This window comes from Benincasa hispida, chromosome 12, assembly GCF_027475165.1.
Source record: "Benincasa hispida cultivar pf3 chromosome 12, pf3_genome.v1.1, whole genome shotgun sequence".
Lineage (NCBI taxonomy): Eukaryota > Viridiplantae > Streptophyta > Magnoliopsida > Cucurbitales > Cucurbitaceae > Benincasa > Benincasa hispida.
Genome location: NC_143489.1, coordinates 45,914,521 through 45,936,238, shown reverse-complemented (window position 1 = coordinate 45,936,238; position 21,718 = coordinate 45,914,521). Strand labels below are relative to the sequence as shown.

The 21,718-nt window shown below is 37.8% G+C and overlaps 1 protein-coding gene across 1 annotated transcript in view; it reads left to right on the top strand.

The window, feature by feature from the left end:
* Positions 1 to 3,474: 3,474 nt before the first annotated feature.
* Positions 3,475 to 21,718, top strand: part of MAP1C (methionine aminopeptidase 1B) — a 32,322-nt gene continuing 14,078 nt past the window's right edge. The window contains exons 1-5 of the mRNA XM_039018606.2: positions 3,475 to 3,814; positions 4,040 to 4,121; positions 14,051 to 14,288; positions 14,479 to 14,640; positions 14,713 to 14,754. Of these exons, the coding sequence (XP_038874534.1) occupies positions 3,676 to 3,814; positions 4,040 to 4,121; positions 14,051 to 14,288; positions 14,479 to 14,640; positions 14,713 to 14,754 (663 nt within the window). The 5' untranslated portion in view covers positions 3,475 to 3,675. The remainder of the gene's footprint in view (positions 3,815 to 4,039; positions 4,122 to 14,050; positions 14,289 to 14,478; positions 14,641 to 14,712; positions 14,755 to 21,718) is intronic.

The window sequence follows — 21,718 nt, the reverse complement described above, 5'->3', positions numbered from 1 at the left end:
AGGAACTCTTCCCATCTTGGTCTTGGTCTTTCCACTTTTTTGCTTCTCCCAGCAAGTCTCTCATTGACTTATTCCTCTATCATTCTCTTCATCGTGGAAATTGGACGGGTCACCACCCTACATCGCTCCTAGCATGGTCGAGATGATAGGGTTTCAGTCTACTTACGTGGATGATGGGATGAATCTCCATCCATGATGGTAACTGCACCCGATAAGAGGCTTTTCCAACCCTTTCGATGACTTCCACCGGTCCTCTAAAGTTTCTCATGAGGCGAATTCTCTTTGTCCTCGACTTATAAACTGTCTTAGGCATAAGTTTACCCGAACCCTGTCCCCTGATAGGAACTCTCGGTGTCTGGGCTTCCTTCTTCTCATTCTTCTGCTATTTAGAGGCAGGGACTTATGTGAACTGTCTAGCTTGACAACACGACACTTCTCTAAGACACACAAAATGTCTTGGAGGGCCATTCTCTTTCGTGGTTTTGACTGGCTCGTGGGAAAGGTCCTTCTCCAATTAGAGAGTCAAGATCATCTTTATCCCCTTCTACTGTTTGATCCTAGCATGCACAATGGTGGGCGTGGACCCTATGATCACTAAACATTTGGCGAGGGGGATTGGTATTACCTTATGTTCAAGCAAGAACTCCATCTCCAACACCACATCAAAATAATCCATTTTAACGATCACGAAATCGGTAAGGCCACTCCAATCCTCCAACTTCATGACTGTTCTCTTTGTCATTCCTGTAATTGGCAAGGCTGCAGAGTTCACAACTTTCATTTTACCTGCGCTTCCTTCCCAACCGAGATTCAACCGTCTGGTTTCTGTTTCGGACATAAAATTATGAGTGGCTCCTGAGTTGACCATGGTACTTTTGGCCAATCTATGGTTGACCCAAGCATCTACATACATCAGCCTGCCCCTTTAGGGCTCATTTGTTTCTCCCGTATTCTTCTGGAGGATAGCTAAAAATCTTAAGGTCCTGACTCGCAGGGTCTCATATTCTTCGACTTGTACCTTCTCATCCTCTACCTGAATAAGTTTGCCTTTCTAGTCCTGCTAATGAGACTTGAAAAGCATTAAAGGCTGCTCGTTTCGAACATTATCTCGCCTTGTGCTGTCCCTTGCATATATAACATGAAAGGGGCCAATAGAAATTCTGCTGATTCTACCCCCGCCACGTATTTCCAATCGTCTGCTGAAATGGTTTTCCATCCCCACTAATGTATCTCTCTCCCCCACTATTCCTCGATGGGCTCGAACCATTTCTCTTTCTCCCCCTATTAGGGGATCTTGAGTGTTGCCTCATCTCTTGAGATTCATTATTAAGTCGAACAATCGTTCGGCCGTCGCGTATGCGGCTGGGAGATCCTGTATTCTCTATTCATACAGTTTTGTCTTTGCCCACGGTTTCAGACCTTCGACAAAATAGAAAACTTTGTCTTTTTCGGACATATCTCTTATGTTCAACATCAACCTGGTAAATTGTTTCACATAATCCCTAATGGTGCCAATATGTTTCAAGTCTTAGCTTACGTTTTGCCAATATCTCAACATTTTGTGGAAGAACTGAGTAAGCGACTCTTGTTTCAGTCTCTCTCATGTGTCGATGGTGCACCGACCCTCTTGGACTCCATGAAACGAGACCTCCACCATCATTTGGCATCCTCTGCTAGATGCACCATCACTAGGGTGATCTTCAACTCTTCAGTCGTTGTGTTCGTAGCTCTGAAATACTGCTCCATGTTAATGATAAAAATTTTCTAGCGCTTTTGCATTGTAAGCCCCACAGAAGGGCTTAAGTTCGAGTACTTTTACCCTGTTGAATTAGACTGCCCCTATCTGGGGCTTGATTTCCCTTCGCTTTCATGGTGAGGTTAACTCTTGCACTAATGTCTGCAATCTTTGCCCGAATGACATCAATGATGGATCGAAAGTCTTCAGATAACTTGGTCACCATCTGAATTAACACTTTCTATAAGTTGTCTAGTTCTTCCACAGAGGCAACAGAGCCCGATGAGCCATCCCCTTGCTTGCGAGGGCCAGTTCTTGTAGCTTTTGCCTTTAGAGTCTCAACTTTTGTCAACAATTCCCTGATGGGCATCCCGTCTAAGTGGCTAGCCACTGCGTCGATCTCATCGGCCTTGTCAACAAATTCTTATAACCAAGTTTCTAGGAACCGAACCTAATCAGGGACTTCTATTAGATAGAGTATTTGCTCTTCTATCTCGACCAACTGGTCAACATAGGACTTGCCCAACTGTTTTGTAGCAAACATGATCACAATTTCTCAACTCCGCGAGCCGACTTGGCTCTGATACCAACTGTCACAATCGCACCTTCGATTGTACGACACTTATTCTCGCCCTCGAATAAGTCAGCCAATCTAAATCCAAATAGCCAATGGCACAATGGGAGTTTCAAACAACCTCCACCCCCCGTTCTTCATAAAAGGTTTTGGGAAAGGGTTTAGAGGAAAAGGTTTTCACAAACATTTGAAAGCATGTGTACACAATGAACATTAGTCGTACAACTCGAAAGCAATAAACAACAACACGACTTTATAGCATACAACTCACTGGTATGAGGATATACTGATTAGTCTTACCCACAAATAATACATTCTGAACAAAAACACATTCGTCACCCTTGCATATGGAAATGGGCGAGTGGTCACATACTAAGAAAAGTACATAGAAAGTAAACTACCTAGCAAAAGGAAATACATAAGATGACAGCATAGTAAAAAGAGGTGGATAAGGACATGTGGCCTTGGGCAACACGCTCTGGACAAGCATGACTATGACATAAGGCAGCATTGCCATGCTGCCCAAGAGCGTTGCAACGCTAAGAAGATTAACGGAGTGCCACGAGCGCACATGGGCAATGCAGCATCGCACCAAAGTCGCAAATGCCACCTTGATGCTAGAGGGCTAGATTGACAAGAGCATTGCAATACTGTACTTATTTTTATAAATATTTTTTCTTCATTCTAAGGTCAATTTCTATGCCGATTTTGATGGAGGCCGAGGAGATGCCTAGTTTTCTTCCTTCCTCTCTATTTTTTGAGCATCAATAGGTTAGATTTTTATTTTTCTTTTGGGTTGTAATCATAAATAAGATTTTCTTCTCAAATTTGTCTATGAATTTGTGAGGTAATTCCTGTCTAATTTTTGTGAGTAAGAGGTTTCATGTTCAATTTCTTGAGATTTCTTTAACTGGATTTAATATGCTTCAATTCTATGCTTTCTTTGAATTTTGATATAATTTAGATTTGCATTTATGTGTTTGACGACCCTATCATAATTGCATATCTTTGTTAGTTAATTTCGAGCTTGTGCATTTCCTTGTGTTCATCTATACTTGAGTTTACCCCGATAACATAGGATTGAAGGTGAATGGTTTAATTTATAGGTTGGCTTGAATCTTAGTAATACATATTTAACCTAGGTTTAAATTAATTGAATAAGGTTGTCCAATCAATTATGGGACACAATTGAATCCTCAAACTTCGTGTATATGAATTTTATTGCAATAGAATTAATAAGCTGGCGCTTCTTGCATCCGACCAAAACGTCACCCGCTCTGGTATCTCGGCTCGGTACCACCAAAACGTTATCTTCTATTCCTCATGCTAATTGCTATCGTTCGTTATTTCAAAGTTTTTGCAGAGAATGGCAATTGGCGCTTCGCTCGTTCGAGTTTCATCATTGAAGCTCTCTTCAGTCTCACATGGTGATGATTTCTCACCTTCGTCAAAGTTGGCGTCCTTCATGGGCGCGCCGCTTAATTTTCTTCCCTCTTATCGCTCTGGTATGTTGGTCCTTCTATGAATGTGTGAACTACCCTCAAATGTTGTAGCCTGTTTGCTTGTGGATTATTTGGAAGCTTTACGACTTCTATTTGTCTTTCTTATCATTCGTTTCAGTAACGAATTGAGCGCATAGGAACTATTTAAGTTCATTTTACGTGTTAATGGGTCGGTCTGATCTTGTTTCACTTCACTCATGTTCATCTTAGTTTTTTCGTTCTATGCAGGGAAACAAAAGAAGTTTCATGAGAATCTTGTCGTTGTATCCAAGAGAATATCGGGTCTGGAGGAAGCCATGAGAATTAGGAGGTACAGCAGACTCGCGGGCTTTAAGGCTCTTTAAACACGTATGGGACTGTTTGATTTTTCTTTGATCCTATACGATTTTCTCTTATTGATTCCGGTCGAATACCCCGCATATATACATAAGTTGCTGGTTCATAGGCTGCTTGATGCCTTGATGGCATTTCTTTATAGTTGTGCCCTTTACTAAGTTATACATTTTATGATATTGTGGAATCTACGTTTGTGAATCTTTGATAAAGAAAATAGATTGCCACCTCTTTATTAGAAATCTTGAATGGTTATGAGAAACCCCAAAAGTTCTGAATTTAAATGAAATTGGTCCTCTATATGTCTCTCCAGAAGATTCGTTGAATGATACGAGGTGTTCCTCTCATTTTTAGAAGCAGTATAGGAGAATTAAGATGACCAATCATTTGACACAAGGAACTGATCAACAATATGATTGAAAAATGGTTGTCTCCTCATATTCAGCAGTGAGAAACAAGAAACGGAAACATTGTTTAGAGATATAGATTACTTGCGAGTAAGTTGAGATAACCCATACTGCCAGTAGAAGTTCTGTTTCCTACAAAAGATTCTTCAGAAGCCCACCTAATGTCAAGTGAAGTCACTTCTGACGCACCAACCATTAACTAAATAGACCATAAGTTCTTTTTGTTTATTTATTATTTAATTATTTAATTAATTATTTTATTTAATTTTTAAATTTTAGTTGTTAGAGATCATGTTTTAAAGTGGAGGTGTACTGGTTTTGAGATAGCTTGGAGGAGGAAGGGAAGCTGGGTTTAAGGGAAGAGAGTCTCTTTGAAGGTGAAGGTTGATCTTGAGAACCAGATTTGGAGGGTGGATATGAGTTGGAGACAGAAAGCCAAGGTTAAATGGGCTAAGGCAGGGGATGAAAATTCTTCCTTCTTTCGTAACTTTCCTCAAGAGAGGAGAAACAAGAAATTGAATGAGTTTCTAGACAATGGGGATATCTAGAAGGAGGAGGAGATCATCTCTTTCTTTTCAACTCTCTATGCCCATTTGCCCCTAGCTCTTTTCGGATTGGTTGGATTAGAGTCCCATCTTTAATAGAGAGAAAGGGTAAAGTTGGAAGCCTCCTTTACACCTGGAAGGAAATTCGGGTGGTGGTCTTTGGGTTTGGCAGAAACAAATCCCAGGGGCCTAAGGTTTCACGATGGCGATCTTTCAGGGTAGTGGGAATGCATAAAGGAGGATTTTTGGAATGTCTATAGCAAGTTTTACGAGGGGGCCTGCTGCTATGAATGAGAGAGTTAATGAAAACCAGGTGAAGGATTTTAGGCCGATTAACCCTGTTACGAGTATGGCTGATCATTTGTAAAAGCCTATAACTGTTAGGAAAGTTCTTCCTAGTACCATTTTCAATTCTCAGTGAGCTTTAATTCCTGGTAGGCAGTTCATTCTAGTATCATTTTCGATTCTCAACGAGCTTTTGTTTTTGTTAGGAAAATCTTAGATCAAATGTTGATTGTAATGAATTCTCAAAATTAATAAAATCTCCTTTTAATATTATTTATATTATTAAAGGTAATTGCAATGGGTAGCATTTTTAGCGACAATAACCAAGTGTATAACAATGTTTTAAAAAAATTGCAAATATAGTAAAGTCTATTAGTGATAAACGTCTATCAATGATATGCTTTATCATTGATAGACTTCTATCAGCGATATGGTCTATCACTAATAGACTATCTAAATTTTTGTCATATTTGTAATTTCTCTACATTATGCTATATCTGCTAATACTTTGAGATTGACTGCTATTTTTGTAACCATCCCTATTATTAAAGCCTTAAAGGGGGTGTATATACAACTACAGAGGACTTAACAAGATAACATCAATTAACCAAGTGATGGTTAAAAAATATAACTACCATAACAGAATATAACAGCCTCTCAATATATATTATTATGCCTCCTCAAACGAAGGATGATGAAGGCATGAGTTTGGAGTGCAACAAAAGCAATCGACCAGTAGACAAAGTCTTTGTAAAAAGACCAGCATGCTGTTGACTAGTAGAAATATATTGCAGCTGGCGATCCATTGACTTTCTCTTGAACGAAATGAAAATCAATCTCAATGTGCTTAGTTCTTCCATGAAAGACAGGATTTCATGCAAGTTCTAGAGCTGATGGATTGTCACAAAAAAGAATGCAAGCAGTAGGTAAGAACAAACACAAATCCTTGAGGACTTGATGAAGCCACAAAAGTTCAGCAGCAACAGTAGTAAGTGTTCAATAAATAGTCAGCTTTCGTGGGGCTTCTAGAAATTGTAGCCTGCTTCTTAGACACCCATGAAACATGATCGTTACAAAGATAAGCATCAAAACTAGTAGTTGATCATTGATCCAAATGACCCCTTGCCCAATTAGAGTTAGAATATTAAAGAAGAGCCAAAGAACCAGGTTTAAAGTGCAGACCAGCAGCCAAAGAACCCTTTATATCATGAAAAATACGCTTAACAGCAGCCAACTGAAGCAAAGTAGATGAGTGCATGTATTGAGACACCTTACCTACAGCAAAGGAGATATCTGGTCTTGTAAACGTTAAGTAATGCAAAGCTCCAACCATACTTCGAGAACACAAGACCTCCTGGGCCACTTGCTAACACCTCCTTATACGAATTAAGATCAACCAAGAGAAAAGGATAGAATTAGATTACCTTTTAGATCGAAGATCTAGAAGCAAGATTAAAAAAATCTTGTTCTAAATTTAGTCACTCCACAATCCAACTTGATCAAGGTTAGATTGAATGGCATAGATGCATTCTATCACAAGAATTGTAAATTTCTAATGAAAAGTCTCAAATATGAGATCTCAGATTTCATTCATAAAATTTCTGATTCCAATGAAAGAATAGGAGGCTTTATATAGTTTTTTAGAGATTGAGAACAATTTAATGTAAATAAACCAAAAGTCAAAATAACTATTGGGACACTCACACTTCTTCATGGTTCATCAACTTCAGAAGAGCCTTAAAGGAAGATGAGATCCTAGAGTTCCAAATCTTATTAGCTTTGTTGGTTAAGCAAGAAATAAACAGTAGGCAAGACACTCGCTTTTGGTCCCTTGAAACTAATGGCTCCTTCTCAGTTAAATCACTGGTAAACCACCTTTCTACGGCCCCTCCACTTTCAGCTAGCCTTCAAAAGGGTCTTTGGAAGACCAACAGCCCTAGGCGAGTTAATATAACAATTTGGATAATGCTTTTTGGAGCCCTTAACTGCTCCTCTGTGCTGCAACGGAAGCTGCCCTCTTTTTATATCTCCCCCAATTGGTGTATCCTATGCAAATCAGCTGAGGAAGATCTCCAACACCTTTTCTTCGATTGCATTTTTGCCAGGAGAGCATTCCTCAAATGCTTCACCACTTCTTGGGTCTTCAACAATTCCTTTAAAAACAATGTACAACAACTACTTTCTGATCCAACTCTCAAGAAAAACTCAAATTTACTTTGGATTAATGGGACAAAAGTAGTGCTGGTTGAAATTTGGTTTGAAAGAAACCAAAGGGTGTTCAACGGTAAGAAAACTCCTTGGTTTGCTCGATTTGAGGCGGCAAAACTCATTGCTTCTCTTTGGTGCTCCCTATCTAATTGTTTTGAAGCTTACTCCTTACAAGATATAAGTTCAAATTGGCAGGCATTCATTCAATTGGAAGCATAACTGGCGGCTCTCCTAGTTCAGTTGTTTGATGTGGCAGCAACTTTAGATTTTTGTCATTTTGGTTGTGATTATTAACTTTGTTGTATTCTTGGTTTTGTGCAGCTTTAGCTTGTGAAGCTTTTAATTGTTTTCTTTTCATTGTTGTTAACCTTTTTGCTAGTTTATAAGGTTTCATCAGTTTTGTTGGATATGATGAGGGCGCTATAGGAGTGTTAACCTAGTTGAGATGCCTGGGTGCACCTGCTGATCCTTTGGTTTCAATCTTGGTTATTTGTATTCGCCTTCATTTTCAAGTACACATCTCTTGTACTATATCTTAATGATTAATAAAGGTCGTTTCCTTCTAAAAAAAAAAAAAAAGAAAAAAATAGAGTCAAAATAACGCACTAAATAAGTCCTCTTCTCAATCTCCATCTTTCCAACTACAATCTTCAATGCATCCTCATTAAAAGCAACTTCCATCTTTCCAACAACCATCTTTAATGCATCTCCATGATTACTAAGACTTAACACTTAAAAAGCTAGAAATTAATTAAAAACAACAAAAGTTTATTAACGGAAACTCAATGGTCATGATTCATATCATTCCAAGTTGAAATCAGGAAGAAAATAGTGTAATATTATTCTTCTATATTATGATAAATCAAATACAAGGTCTTCGACCAGCTACCAATAAAGAAAAAAATCTTACAATCACAAATGATGAATATACACTTAATAAACAGCTAATATTACAAGAGATAAAAGAAATCCAATAGATAGAGTATAAGAGAGGCTTTTACATTTCCATTTAAATGCATTGTTCTATGAAAAATAAGAAAAGAGTAATCACAAATCTATATCTAATATTAGGCTCTTGCATAATTAGTTGGTATAGATGAATGTTGTCATTACTTTTTTCCCATTGGACTGTAGAATCCAGAGCCTTTAGTTAATTTTGACTCTACCACAAACATCAACACGAAGTGAATGTTGATAAAAACTTATGAAAACATTAAAACTCAACCTCCCAATTTAGTGATGAAGTTGGTGTGTAAAAGCTTCTTTATACGTCTTCCAGACCAGTTATGATGGGCTGTATCAACATTAACTGTAGGGTTCCAAAAGAAATATGTAAATAATGAAGCAAGAATTTCATGCAATTGTGTAAGTTATAGGTCGATAGTTCCCAAATTCCCAACTATGGCAAAAAGTTCAGTTTTGAGGCAATGTTGGATTTTTTAGATAAAGGAAACATTTCAATGATAAACGAAATTCGGAGATAACCCCAAATATCTAGAGGTGATTACATAATAGTGTCAATTATTGACAAAAAGGATAAGGAAAGGAGAAAAGGGTGCTTTGCATTACACCAAGTAAAAGGAAAAAACAAGGTCCATAAAACAGTTAAGGGGGGAGAGTTGCACAAACACCAAAAGAAACACCACAACCAACTAAATCATTTTCTTTGTACCACTAAAAAGGCCCACCAACAAGGAAATCAAGAAGGTGACTGATTGGCAAAGTGAACATTCCAAGTAAAACCATCATTGATGAGTTGTTGCATCCTCTCTAATAGCCAAGGTGGCTGATTTGTCATAGTGAACCAATGTGTAAAAGCCTTGTAGTTCTCTCTGGAGCTTCGTCTTTTTGCTAGTTGTTTGTGGGCTTTTAGGTCTGGAGGGAAGAGGGATGGATGGGATTGCCATAACACAAAGTCCATGATTTGACAATAAGGAAGCTAAATCCCGAAGACTAAATGGCAATGATGATGAAACTAAAGATGGCTATGAGGTGAAAGTCTTTGTAGATGAATTAGGATTCTTCTCAATGTCAAAGGGATTGTGTGGGTAGAACTAAGGTCAGATGGGAGAATACAAGGTGCCAGTTTGTGAGATTCGTCTAGTTGGTCTCCAAAGGCATCTCCATCAAGAGGATACTTGGAAAATTCTGCCTCTTTGGTAGGGCTAGATAGGTATCCTTCCATGTTAGAACCAGCAAAAGGAATATTTGTCTTGTTGACAAAGGTGGAAAATTGATTGCCAATGTAGAAGGTGGTAGGTCTTTCTCGGAATGTGACCGTGGTGAAAGAGGGTTATGAAAAAAGAAGGCGAAGGCCAATTGATGGTGCTAGGGTTTTGATTTTGGAAACTAAAGGATACTGAAGGCTTAGTTTGAATTGGTAAAGGTTGTGGGTCCACCGTTTAATTTGTGGCAAAGGAAGTCCCATATTTTTAGGAGAATCGATCAAAGGAGCTGAATATGTGGAGGGTTGTGAAAATGAAAGAGAAGCCGAATTGTTGGGGCTAGGGTTTGGATTTTGGTTTTGGAAACTAAAAGATAATGAAGGCTTGATTGAATTGGTAAAGTATGAGTCCACGGTTTGATTGGGCAGGGAAAGAATATTTGATTGCTCCATATTTTTAGGAGAATCGATCAAAGGAGCTGATAATGAGGAAAGAGAATGCACAACCAAATTATTGGAGGAGGAAGCAAGTGAAATACCTTGATCACAGTCCGGAGAATCAAGGGGATGATCGGCCAAAATATGCGATGATGAGGCATGAGATTTTCCAAAATCCCGTAAATCATGGGGATCCTTATTTTCAGGAACCGCATTAACAATCTTTCCATGTGACAATTTCCGACGGCCACGAGCTCTGATGGTCATGGGTTGGATGTGGATGGTGAGATCAACGCCGGCCTAACTCTAAGGGTAATCGAATCTCATGTGGAATGAAGCCCCACTCATTTTCCTTGACCTTCATGCGTGCATATGAAAGATTCAAACCTCTTTCCGTTTGATTTGATGGTTGAAGATAGCCACTACAAGAGTCACCAATAAGTTTGAAGACCGTTTTTGATCGAAGTGTCATTGGTAGGCTAAAAATGTCAATCCAACCACCATTGGAGGCCACATATGCTGCTTAAAAGATAAAGGGCTCATTGGAGTAAAGAATCTCAATTTGTGTTGGTCGATAACTATCCAATCGGTATGAGCACATAGAGTATTTGAGATTTCTGAGTTGTAGACACGTAGCAAGGCTTTTTCATCTGAGATGGGGTTAATAGTGCAGCAAGTAGAGCGAGATAGATGTATTGATTCACAAATAGATGGCCAAGAATCATTGGCATTGTAGCGTTGAACAATCACCATCGCTTTCCAGTCTAATTGTGGGTGAGTATGGGATGCAGATGGCATGGGATTGATTTGATTAGGTGGGGTTGCAGCTTTGTTTAACAATGGGGGTGAGCAGATTTAGGTTGGATAGCAGCCCTCAAGTTTGGGGTTTTGGGATGGTGTTTAAGGTGATGGAAGGACTAGGACTACTTGGGTAGTCGGAAACCAAGGAGAAGAAGGAGAACCATACCATTTTGTTCTCCATAGATGGAATCAGGATGTTGGTATGTCGGCCAGATTGCTCCAAAAGGTTGAGTTCCGCAACAAAACCATTCTTGTTATTGTGTTTTTCAAGCCACAAGGTATCACTGTCATCATTCAATTTCCCGAAGAACATATGGTTGCAAGGATCTTTGTAGAGAGAATTGAAAGATGAAGCAAGCCAATCAAGAGTCTTCCATGAAACAAAAATTGTGTGTGTGTGTGGTCGGCTCTGTATGGTTATCTTGAATTGTTTCCGTGTTGTTGATGTAGTCGGGGAGAGGGGGAGAATTTTCCGATCAATGTGTATTGATAGGGTGTTGGTAGAGGTCGAGGTTGCGGCGGAGGAAGCATGGTTGACGGAGCTAACTATGGAAAGGAGTGTTGGATCAACACCAACACGTAGCGAATGGAACAGGATCCATAAGCACTCTAATTTATTAATTTTGGTTGAGAAGAAACATGCTAAAACAGAGTTTAATGGGTTTCAAGAACATATCTTGGCAGAACCGTTGAAATCTCTATTTCCAGTTGCAAAATCCTCCAAATCCTTGTGTAGACCACCAAAGATCTTCCCTACTACCCTCTTGTGCTCTAGATTGAGTTGTGGGACTCAAAATAAGCTGGAATCAAAGGGAATATGGAGAAAGCTCACTGAATCAACCCATTGAAGAACACCTTCTTCATCCGAATTTTTCAGCAAAAAATCAATTGGTTCATCACTTAATTCTTCACTCTCATCTCTTCAATATATTGCAGACTATCATGCAAAGAGATGTGCTGCATGGGATGCAACTCATGCTTGGAGTAAATCAAGGAAGAGGTGGTGGGTTCCTAGTGAGCAAGTTGAAGATGAACTTGAAAAACCCATTTTTCAAGTTTGTGTAATTTTTCAATTTCCAAAAATCCAAAATTGATTTTAAAATCATATTTTATTTCTAAAATCAAAATTTATTAATTTTACCAATTAATTTTCTAATAAAATTAATAAATAATTATTTAAACAATTTAAATAATTCTAATTAATTTAATATCCAATATTAAATTAATTTTTACACAAATTCATCTTCATATATTTAAATCATATTTAAATATATTTTCTCCAATTCCGTTTGATTCTAATTTGAACATTTCAAATTAACTTATCACGCTACTCTAGAGCTAATCCATTTCCGAGCTAGTAGGGGGACCTCATGGACCTACAGATCATGGACTCCAACGATCTGAGATTAATCAGCTAAACTCATTAGACCGATCTAACTCCTATTCGTTAACTAATGGATCACTCCATTAAAGCCCATAGTTGAACTCCTCTCGCTGTAGATATATTATGTCCACTCGATATGATTAGTAAGTTAACCCTTCACAGGTTGTTCGTAATAACGGTTGGGTCAACTCTCTGTTTTACCCTCGAAATTACCTCTTGTTCCTTAAGTCCCCACTGATCCCCTAATGAACAATTGTTTTGTGATCCGATCAACAAAACCGAGTCCTTCTCATGCCAAATGAGAGGGCGGGATCCCTTGTTCAAACCCCAGAATCAGTACTTAAGGGAACAACCTCTCTACTATCCTTAAAACGGGTAGGAGTGAATTTTATCTTGCACCGTCCCCAGTTATCTATCCAGTCTTACCTCTGAAATGACAGTCTTATTGAGCCGGCGCTGTTGAGCGAACCCTCACCTATGTAAATCTAAGGGTAATTCCAGATAAACAGGAGTTCATAGTTAGCTTAGGATTAAGGTCAAGTTACCTAGGTCATCGCTTTGAAATAGTCAGTCTTAAATAGTAAACAGCGTTATAAAGTAAGAGTGACTCATTTCGTGGTCCGATCTTGTACAAACTCTTTTGCACAAGGATACCCCCACTCCTTATGTCCAACATGAATGAATTAGGATCACTTCGTTTGTAGCATTTTACAACTCCTTGTAACAACTACAGAGCAGGCCGTATCCAATGGTGTTACCAGAATAAGGTACCCAACCTTATCCATATACTATAGATCATTTTGACTATTTACTTGAACCTGATCCACCTTTATATCTCCACATAAAGTTCAAGTACTCATCCGATAGTCAAGGGACTTTTAGATTTATTGGATTTCTATTCAAGCAATAGATCTATTCAATAACACCTTTATTGAATTTTCAGAATAAGTTCCATTGTTTACATACCACGAATTTTAGGACATAGAACCCAACAAGGAAGATGATTTATGGGAGAGAGGAAAGAGCCATCCCCACCCCCCCCAACTTGGGTAATGTTGAGGCAACGTCGGATAAGGTTCCAGTCTACTCACCTTCCTTCCCAAAACTTAGTCTACCATATTTTTAGCCTTGCAACAACTTTGTTTGTTTGGAAAAAGGCGTGAGCTGTGAGACGAAAGAATTGCAACCACCATACTGCAATGACTGGCGTGGTGAATGACTAGGCTTGGACATAACAATTATACGGATAGGGCTGGTTGGAGAATTAGAGAGAATATTTAAAACCATTTTTAATTAATTTTTTTGCCAATTAATAAAAGAATTGTTATGCCAATCAATCTACATAAGTAGATAATGATCCAATATCATTCCGTTAGGTTCACATATGCCCATGTGTTGTCTGTTTCTGTTGAATGTGTCTGATACCACCACTTTACTAAAAATGGTGTAAGCATGCTTTCTTGTCCTATCTTTCTTAGATATGTTCATTTCATTTAAACAAGCAGTCTTAGTATGCCTGAACACAGTTCAATTATTGGTGTATTATGTGGCCATATAGGCCCTTTTGATTGTAATCAGATGTCATTTCCTAAAAGTCGTTGCTTTTGTTGTAGTTTCCATATTATTTTATTATAGCTCTAGCTACTTTAATAGTTTATTTATTTTATCTTGTAGAGAGCGAGAGCTTGAAATTGTAAGAAAAGTTAGAAAGAGACAACCATTGAGGCGTGGGAAGGTATCTCCACGTCTCCCTGTGCCCGATCATATACAAAAGCCTCCTTATGTTGGTTCTTCTATACTGCCAGAAATTTCAAGTGAGTATCAAATGCATGATTCTGAAGGAATTGCTCAAATGAGGGCTGCGTGTCAGCTTGCCGCTCGTGTGTTAGACTATGCTGGAACTCTAGTTAGAGTAAGTTGTTGGCTTCTAGGTTCAATATTGGTTGCTTTATCATCTAGTACATTGGTATTGGAACCCTGGTTATAAATAGTGTGTAATTGTTTCTGATTTAATTTTGTTTAGACATCATGTTTGGAGGATGTGGATGTGTTAAATGTTAAATGACATTTGAGTTGCTCTTGACACACGTTTTTTGTTTCAGCCCTCAGTAACAACCAATGAAATTGACAATGCAGTGCACCAGATGATTATTGATGCTGGTGCTTATCCTTCACCTCTTGGCTACGGGGGATTTCCAAAGAGTGTTTGCACATCAGTTAATGAATGCATGTGTCATGGAATACCAGACTCTCGTCAATTGCAGGTTCCATATTTGTATATCAAATACTTACATAAAATTCATGTTTTTTACACTAACAATAACTCTTTTATGCAGAGTGGTGATATAATAAACATCGATGTGACGGTCTATCTAAATGTATGTTCTTAATTGTTCCTCATTCTAGATTTTAGTCCATCACCGTATATGTTTCCTTCTTTTTTTCGTACATATAACATTGTTTGTTGTATAGCAGTGCTCTTTTTCCCCTTAGTTTTAGCACCTCTTTGTTCTAGAATCTACTTAAATGTTTGATTTAGTTAACTCTACCTACATGCTGGAAACCTCTATTCTGAAAGCTATGTTTATTTCCCAATTCAAAGATGAGGCGGATTAGAGGGGAGAAAAAATTGTTGAGTGAAATGTCTAGTCTCTACTGTTTAGTCACCATAATACCAAAACCAAATAAAAGCATGAATCTTAGTAGGGTTTCCTTTAAACCAAACCAAGCAGGGAGATTCAAATCTTGGATTAATAAATTATTCACATAATGATAATAAGACTGGCAATATAATGTTTCATTACCACCATTGAAGGGACGATAGTAACTTGAATAATGGACATGAAATACTAAACTCTTATTGGCTGTTTGGCCCAAGAAGTTGGAGTTGGGGTTAACTTCACTCCTTGTTTAGTCCAAGGAGTTCGTGTGCCCCACAAATGAAAAACATCAATTTCACGCCCTATTAACTCCTTGCATTGTGGGTCCTACTACTAAACAACTCCTCAAATTTCACAACTCCACTCTTTGTCCCAAACACCCTCTTAAAGATTTGAAGCAACCTGTAAATGAAAGATTCCAAATTGACTTGATGATGAGAAGGAAAAAAGGAAGGAGATAGTGGCAATGATCCAATTGCAGATCAAAGGAAATAAAGATGTAGAAGTGAAATACTAAGGGGAGTTGGGGGGTTGGGGGAGTGAAGTTGTCAACTCTCCTCCTCGTTTGTCCCAAGGATTTCATGGTCCCACGACTAAAAATATCAATTTTATGTCTTAACTCCTTACACTGTGGGCCCATGATTAAACAACTCTCAAGAATTCACAACTCCACTCCTTGTCCTTGAACACCCTGTAAATATCTACCGGTACCGGTAATTTAGTTTTGATCAATTAACAAGCGTTTCTATTTTGATAACCCATGGGGTCTGTTTCGTTTTATAATTACTAAAGGTCTTGACCATTGAACTTGAGCTAACATTGCATGGGTGGCTATCCCAGCTTGTGATAAGGCAATCCTAATCCTCAACCCAAAGATCCAAGCTTTCGTTGAAGCAAGAACCCATGAAACTAAGAAACTAACTGATGCAACCTGGATTTATTGAAATGTAAATAGTAATGGAACTATAAGATAAACCAAGTTATTTGAAGTACTTGGACCCTCGAGGTTCTTTCCGGTACCCCCTTCTCAAATTCCTCCTAACTTCTCTTCTTTATTGAAAAATGTGGTTTAGTTCTTGGACAAATATCTCATCATTCTCCTGAAGCTAAGTTTTCATATGCAAATTTATTCCAAGAGATGAAATCCTGAAAGTTGGTTAACTTGGCAGATTAAAAGGAGAAAGACAGCCTCGGTTTTCTTTTCTTTGTAAAGGAATCTCTGAAGATCTTAAAAGATCTATTACAAGGAAAAGAGCGTGGATTGAGATAATCTTCTGCGTAAAAGATTGGAGTTTTCTTTGCTCAGTTTGAAGTTTTAGTATCTATTTTTACAACCATAAGCTTTATCTCCTTCAGTTTCTGTCTTGTGAAGATTCCTCGTATGGACTTTGTTTTGGAATGTGCGAGTCTTCTCAACAGATTTTTGAAGTTTTGGGTTTGAATTCAGAAGATTTTTTTCCTCTGCAGTTTTGGCTTCTAGTAAGGCTGTGGTATGCATTGCAGGCCAGCTTTTCATGCTTCGAGTTCATGTTTTGAATACACATTGAACACCTTTTAATTCCCAAAGTTTCATTTGAAGATTCAAGTTCAACACTCTGCTGGATGTCGTTCCAATTCCATATTCTATTAATTATGGTCTCTTTGATTAGCAAAGCCTTTTTTCTTTTAGATGGATTAGCCTTTCAGTTCTTTCATTGTATTTTTTTTTTTTGTTCTTGTATTTTTTTCACTTTTATTTTTGTTTAAGCTTCTTTTTGTATCTTGTATTTTGTATTTTGAGCATGAAGCTTATTTCATTATTTCAATGAAAAAGTCTTGTTTCCATTTTAAAAAAAGGGGGTATTTGGACCCTCCCAATCTTGAGATCACACTCAAGCCTTAATTCATTCACTAAATATTCCCTATCTTCCCTATTCTCCTTATCTCTATTTATAACCTATTGGATGATATAATATTAAATTTGCTTTCACCCATCAGCTTAAGCTTTTGGGTCAATTGGTGATTTAAGATGGTATGCGAGCATCTAATGTTTTAACCCTAAAAACCCTAATTTTCTGAAAACCAAAAAACCCTAGCTACTGCCACTTCCACCGCCAGTCATCTCCAATCGCTTGTTGCTGCTGTTCAATCACATCTCTGCCAGATGTTGGATCTCAGCCATCGATCAATCACCTTTTGCCCCGATGTTGCATCTCAACCACCTGGTTCGTTCGTTTGTCGTGATGTCTTTGGATCTCGTCAGTTGTTTGCGAGTTGTCACTGTCGGTCGTCCTTGTCTGTCGTTGGTCCCTGCTATGCACTGCCCACCATTTCTTTGACTATTCTCCTTCATATTGCAATGAAGAAGTTAGAATTGCATATGATAAATTTTCACTAATTGCAGGAGGAAGCATTACGTTAATTAAAGATATAACTCTAAAGTTTGGCCTCTATGTTCCTAAATTAGCCTGTAACCTCTTATCTGTCAATAAACTTTCAAAAGATTCTAATTGTCATTTTACTTTCTTTGAATCCTAATAGCTCCCTAAAAGAGCTATTTTTTCTAGCCTAAATCGGGCTAGCTTTTATAAATTTAATGTTTAAATGTGTTTTAAGGAGACTTTCGAGACATTTTGGATGCAAATCGGGCCAAAATAGAGCAAAAAACGACAAGAAAAGATCAAAATGATCAGAATGCCCTTGGTTGTATTGCCACACTATCATGCGGTGCTGAAGGCAGAGAGTAGCAAAATGGAAGGACAACGCTGCAACGCCATTCACCATCAAGTAGGTGATGCACGTTCGCGATCGGCGTTGCACACAGAAGGCCCCAGATCACGTGTGCAATGTTGCGGTAAAAGGTCTCAGCATTGTAGCACCACCCTCGACGACGACGCCAATTTAATGTGACCAAGAATGGACCTGTCGTGGAGTCCTCGATCATCAAATACATTTATCAGTTATAATTACCGATCCTTGCAACTAGCCAACTACTACTACTAACGGGTAGTATTAGCGGCAAGAGTGGGTTGATCTGCAAGGAAGTGCGAGATTTGTTCATTAAGCTGATTCTTTAGTTAAAGTGGTCTATGGGGGGTTGTGTGTGGTTATAGAGAAATAAAGTTCGGAAAATGAAGGACAAAAAGGTAAATGTTACATAAGATTGGATTAATTTAGTCTAGGAGCAGGTAGTAATCCGATGGGATTTGATCAATGAATCTCATAATAAAACATACATTCAATTTGCAAGCACAGAACAACTTACTTGGCTCAACGAACTTGTTTGCGCAGCGCCAAGTTGTTGGAAAAGCCAAACATGCGCCCGAACCATCAATTAAGACTAGCATCCTAATTAAACTAGATGATTTGTCCTATTGGGTCGATAGCATTAGTATAGATTATAAATGTATGCTTTAAGGTTTATGGTTCCATTGAGACGATTAACTAATTGGATTCTAATTAACCAACTGGTTTGTTCTTTGAAGTTGAACTTCGGTTGAGCATGCAAGCAAGAACTATGGATAGCCTATATTTTTAACATACATGGATTGAACTTTTGCCACTTAGGCGATTAAAGCGAAACAAAACATGGGAGGAATCATTCAAGCCCAAATCTAAAGTTAAGGACATGCATAAGGGTCCAGGGCGTCAATCCATTCACAAATACATATTGAAATAAATCAGAGTTCAAAGATGCAAGAAATCTCAATGCATTAAACCATGTGTGAATTTGAATGGAATATAATATTTTGTATTCCGTTGAATAATTGTAAGATACATAGCCTTCTTATATAGGAGATAGGCTAAATACATAAAAGGAAAAAATTATAATGAGAATAAAATAAAATCTTTGGACTTTGGTGATATTACAACTAATTATCTTATTTACAACCAACACTCTTCCTCGAGCTAGTTTAAATATATCTTCCATTGCTAACTTGGAAACCATTTTATCGAACTATAATTCTCGTAGTCCTTTAGTCAACACATCGGGAGTTCAGTACTGGGCAGATATGGAATACATATCACACCAGTTTCAAGTTCTTTCCTTTTTCCTGCCCTAGCTTCATCTTACAACTCAGATGCATAGTGACTGATCTTCTTTGCAATCTTTGCTTCTTTCTTTGTTTCCCGACCTTATTCTTCATTGTTTCTCCTCTTTCAGTGTTGGCCTCTACCACAACACTTTGTATAGCATCTACATTTTCTTCTTTAATCTATGTGACTTCTTGAGGAGTTGTATCCTGAAAAGACTGGAATATCATCTTCATGTTCTTCCTCATCTCCAATCGATCCATCACCTTGTCCAACCGTTCACAAGCACTCTTCACTATTTCTTCACATAAGCTCTTATTGAAATCAATGGTCAGAATTGAACGACTCTAATACCAATTGGTCGAACCCAGATATATTGAAATGTAAACGGCAAACGGAATTACAAGATAAACCAAGTTATTCGAGGTACTTGGACCCTCCCATTCTTGAGATCACACTCAAGTCCTAATTTACCCCAAATATTGCCTATCTTCCCTAATCTCTTTATTTCTATTTATAACCAAATTCCAAAACCAACTCCACTAGCTTATTACCAATATACCCGTGATATCTCTCTAGCACCCTAATACCATTCCTATCATTGTTGATAGAATCCAAATATATTGAGATATAATCGGTAGCAAAAATACAAGATAGACCGAGTAATTCAAGCTACTTGGACCCTCCCAGTTTTGAAATCACACTCAATCCCCAACTTACTCACCAAAATATTGCCCGTCTTCCAAATTCTCCTTATCTCTATTTATAACCAAATTCCATAACCAACTCCCCTAGATAATTACCAATATACCCTTTATCCATCTAACACCCTAATGCCATTCCTATCACTAACACCTCCATATACAAAATTTCTCAATCAAGAGAACAGACTAGAATTACCTCTTAGTTTGAAGATTTAGAACCAAGATTTGAACCTTCTTCTAGATTGAGTCACTCCACAATCAAACTTGATCAAGGCTTGATTGAACGGTTTGTATCATTCTATCACAAGAATTGCAAGAAGAACTTAGAAAATGCAAGGATAGTTACTGAATACTGAGTATAGAGACTCAAACTTGAGTAATGGTTTCATTCTTTACATGCTAATCTCGTGGCCTTTTATAGCCATCACATAAAGATAACTCCCAACCCTTCCAATTTCCAAAAACCAGATACAAAAAGACATGGCCATCATTGACAAGTTTTTTAACCCCTAAAATTAATTATCTAGACAATTTAACAGTTAAAAGCTGAAAGTTAATTAAAGACAACTAAAGTTTATTAATGGAAACTCTATGCTCTTGATCCATATCAGCTTGGATTCTCCACGATTATGATAATTACTTCTAGCTTTAGGAATAAGGTTGCAAGGAACAGTCTATGTGCATGACTATGTTACTCACCGTCACTGGGAGAATCATGCGAGCAGGGGTTGCGAAGAAGAATGTTAAAGGGAGAATGTGGAATCACTGATTTAAATTTAACTTTTTCTTAGTATCTATTTTAACGAAAAAAGTTGGATTTAACATTAAAATAGTTTCTTTTACATTGATGTAATTGTTTCAGTCTAAAAGGATTTAAATAGGGTATAGGTATTGTTGAAAATAGGAATATTTATTTTTTGTAATTACTAGTTTTTTCCTTTGCTGTAATTTCCTTTTGTGCATATTTAATTCTTTTGATCTTTCTCCTCATTGTACCGTTGAATTATTGCCTTTTATGATTTCTACCTCTCTTTAAATTTAGGGTTCTACCTTTGTATAGGGGATGAATAAGAAAAATTCTGTCTACCAAAACTTCATGGTATCAGAGCATTTTTTTGAAACCCTAAGCTAAGCTTTGCATCAGGAGCCATAGTCTTCAAGAACAATTTAAGTTTCGCGCCAGAGGCAATAATCTTCAAGAAAAAAATCCAACTTCGTGTCAGAAGCTCTTAAGTTCATTCTTCAGCATCACGTCAGAGCCTCACCTTCAGCTTTGCATCAGTTGGCAATTTGAAAGCATTGGTCATAGGCAAAGAGGAAGAAGAAGAAAAAATAAAAAACTGGAAAATCATTGCTGATCTAAGCCTTTCTTTTTTCTGACGAGGAGGAAGAAATTTTTTGGGATTTTTCTCTCATCGTGGGTTGCATATTTTCTGGAATTTCTGAGACCTTCTCATGCAGTTTGTGGGTTGCAGACCTCTCTCTCATCCAAGCTTGTAAGCTATATTCTGTCCGTGGCAAGCTCCTTTTATGGGTCAGTTTCTCAGATTACTTGCAAATTTTAAACTTGTCTGAGCAATTAGGTTAGGCCCAAATTTTATTTTGCAATCTATTCTTTTCTAGCTTAAACTACAAAAAACAAAGCCTCTTCATCAATGGCATTTCCACTCACAACAATCTTGAGGGAACCTTACTTCCAATCGCAAATCACAAATTAAATGGGAAGAATTATCTCTCTTGGCACACTTTGTTATGATGTTTATTTGTGGAAAAGGAAAGGAAGATTACCTATCAAGCAAAACTTCTATCCCAGACAAAGATGATAAACAATACAAGGTGTGGAAAGCTGAAAACAATATGGTCATGTCATGGCTAATCAATTCCATGACAACTAAAATTGGTGAAGGATTTTTACTCTTCTCAATTGCGATTGAAATTTGGGAAGCAACTCTTGAAACTTACTT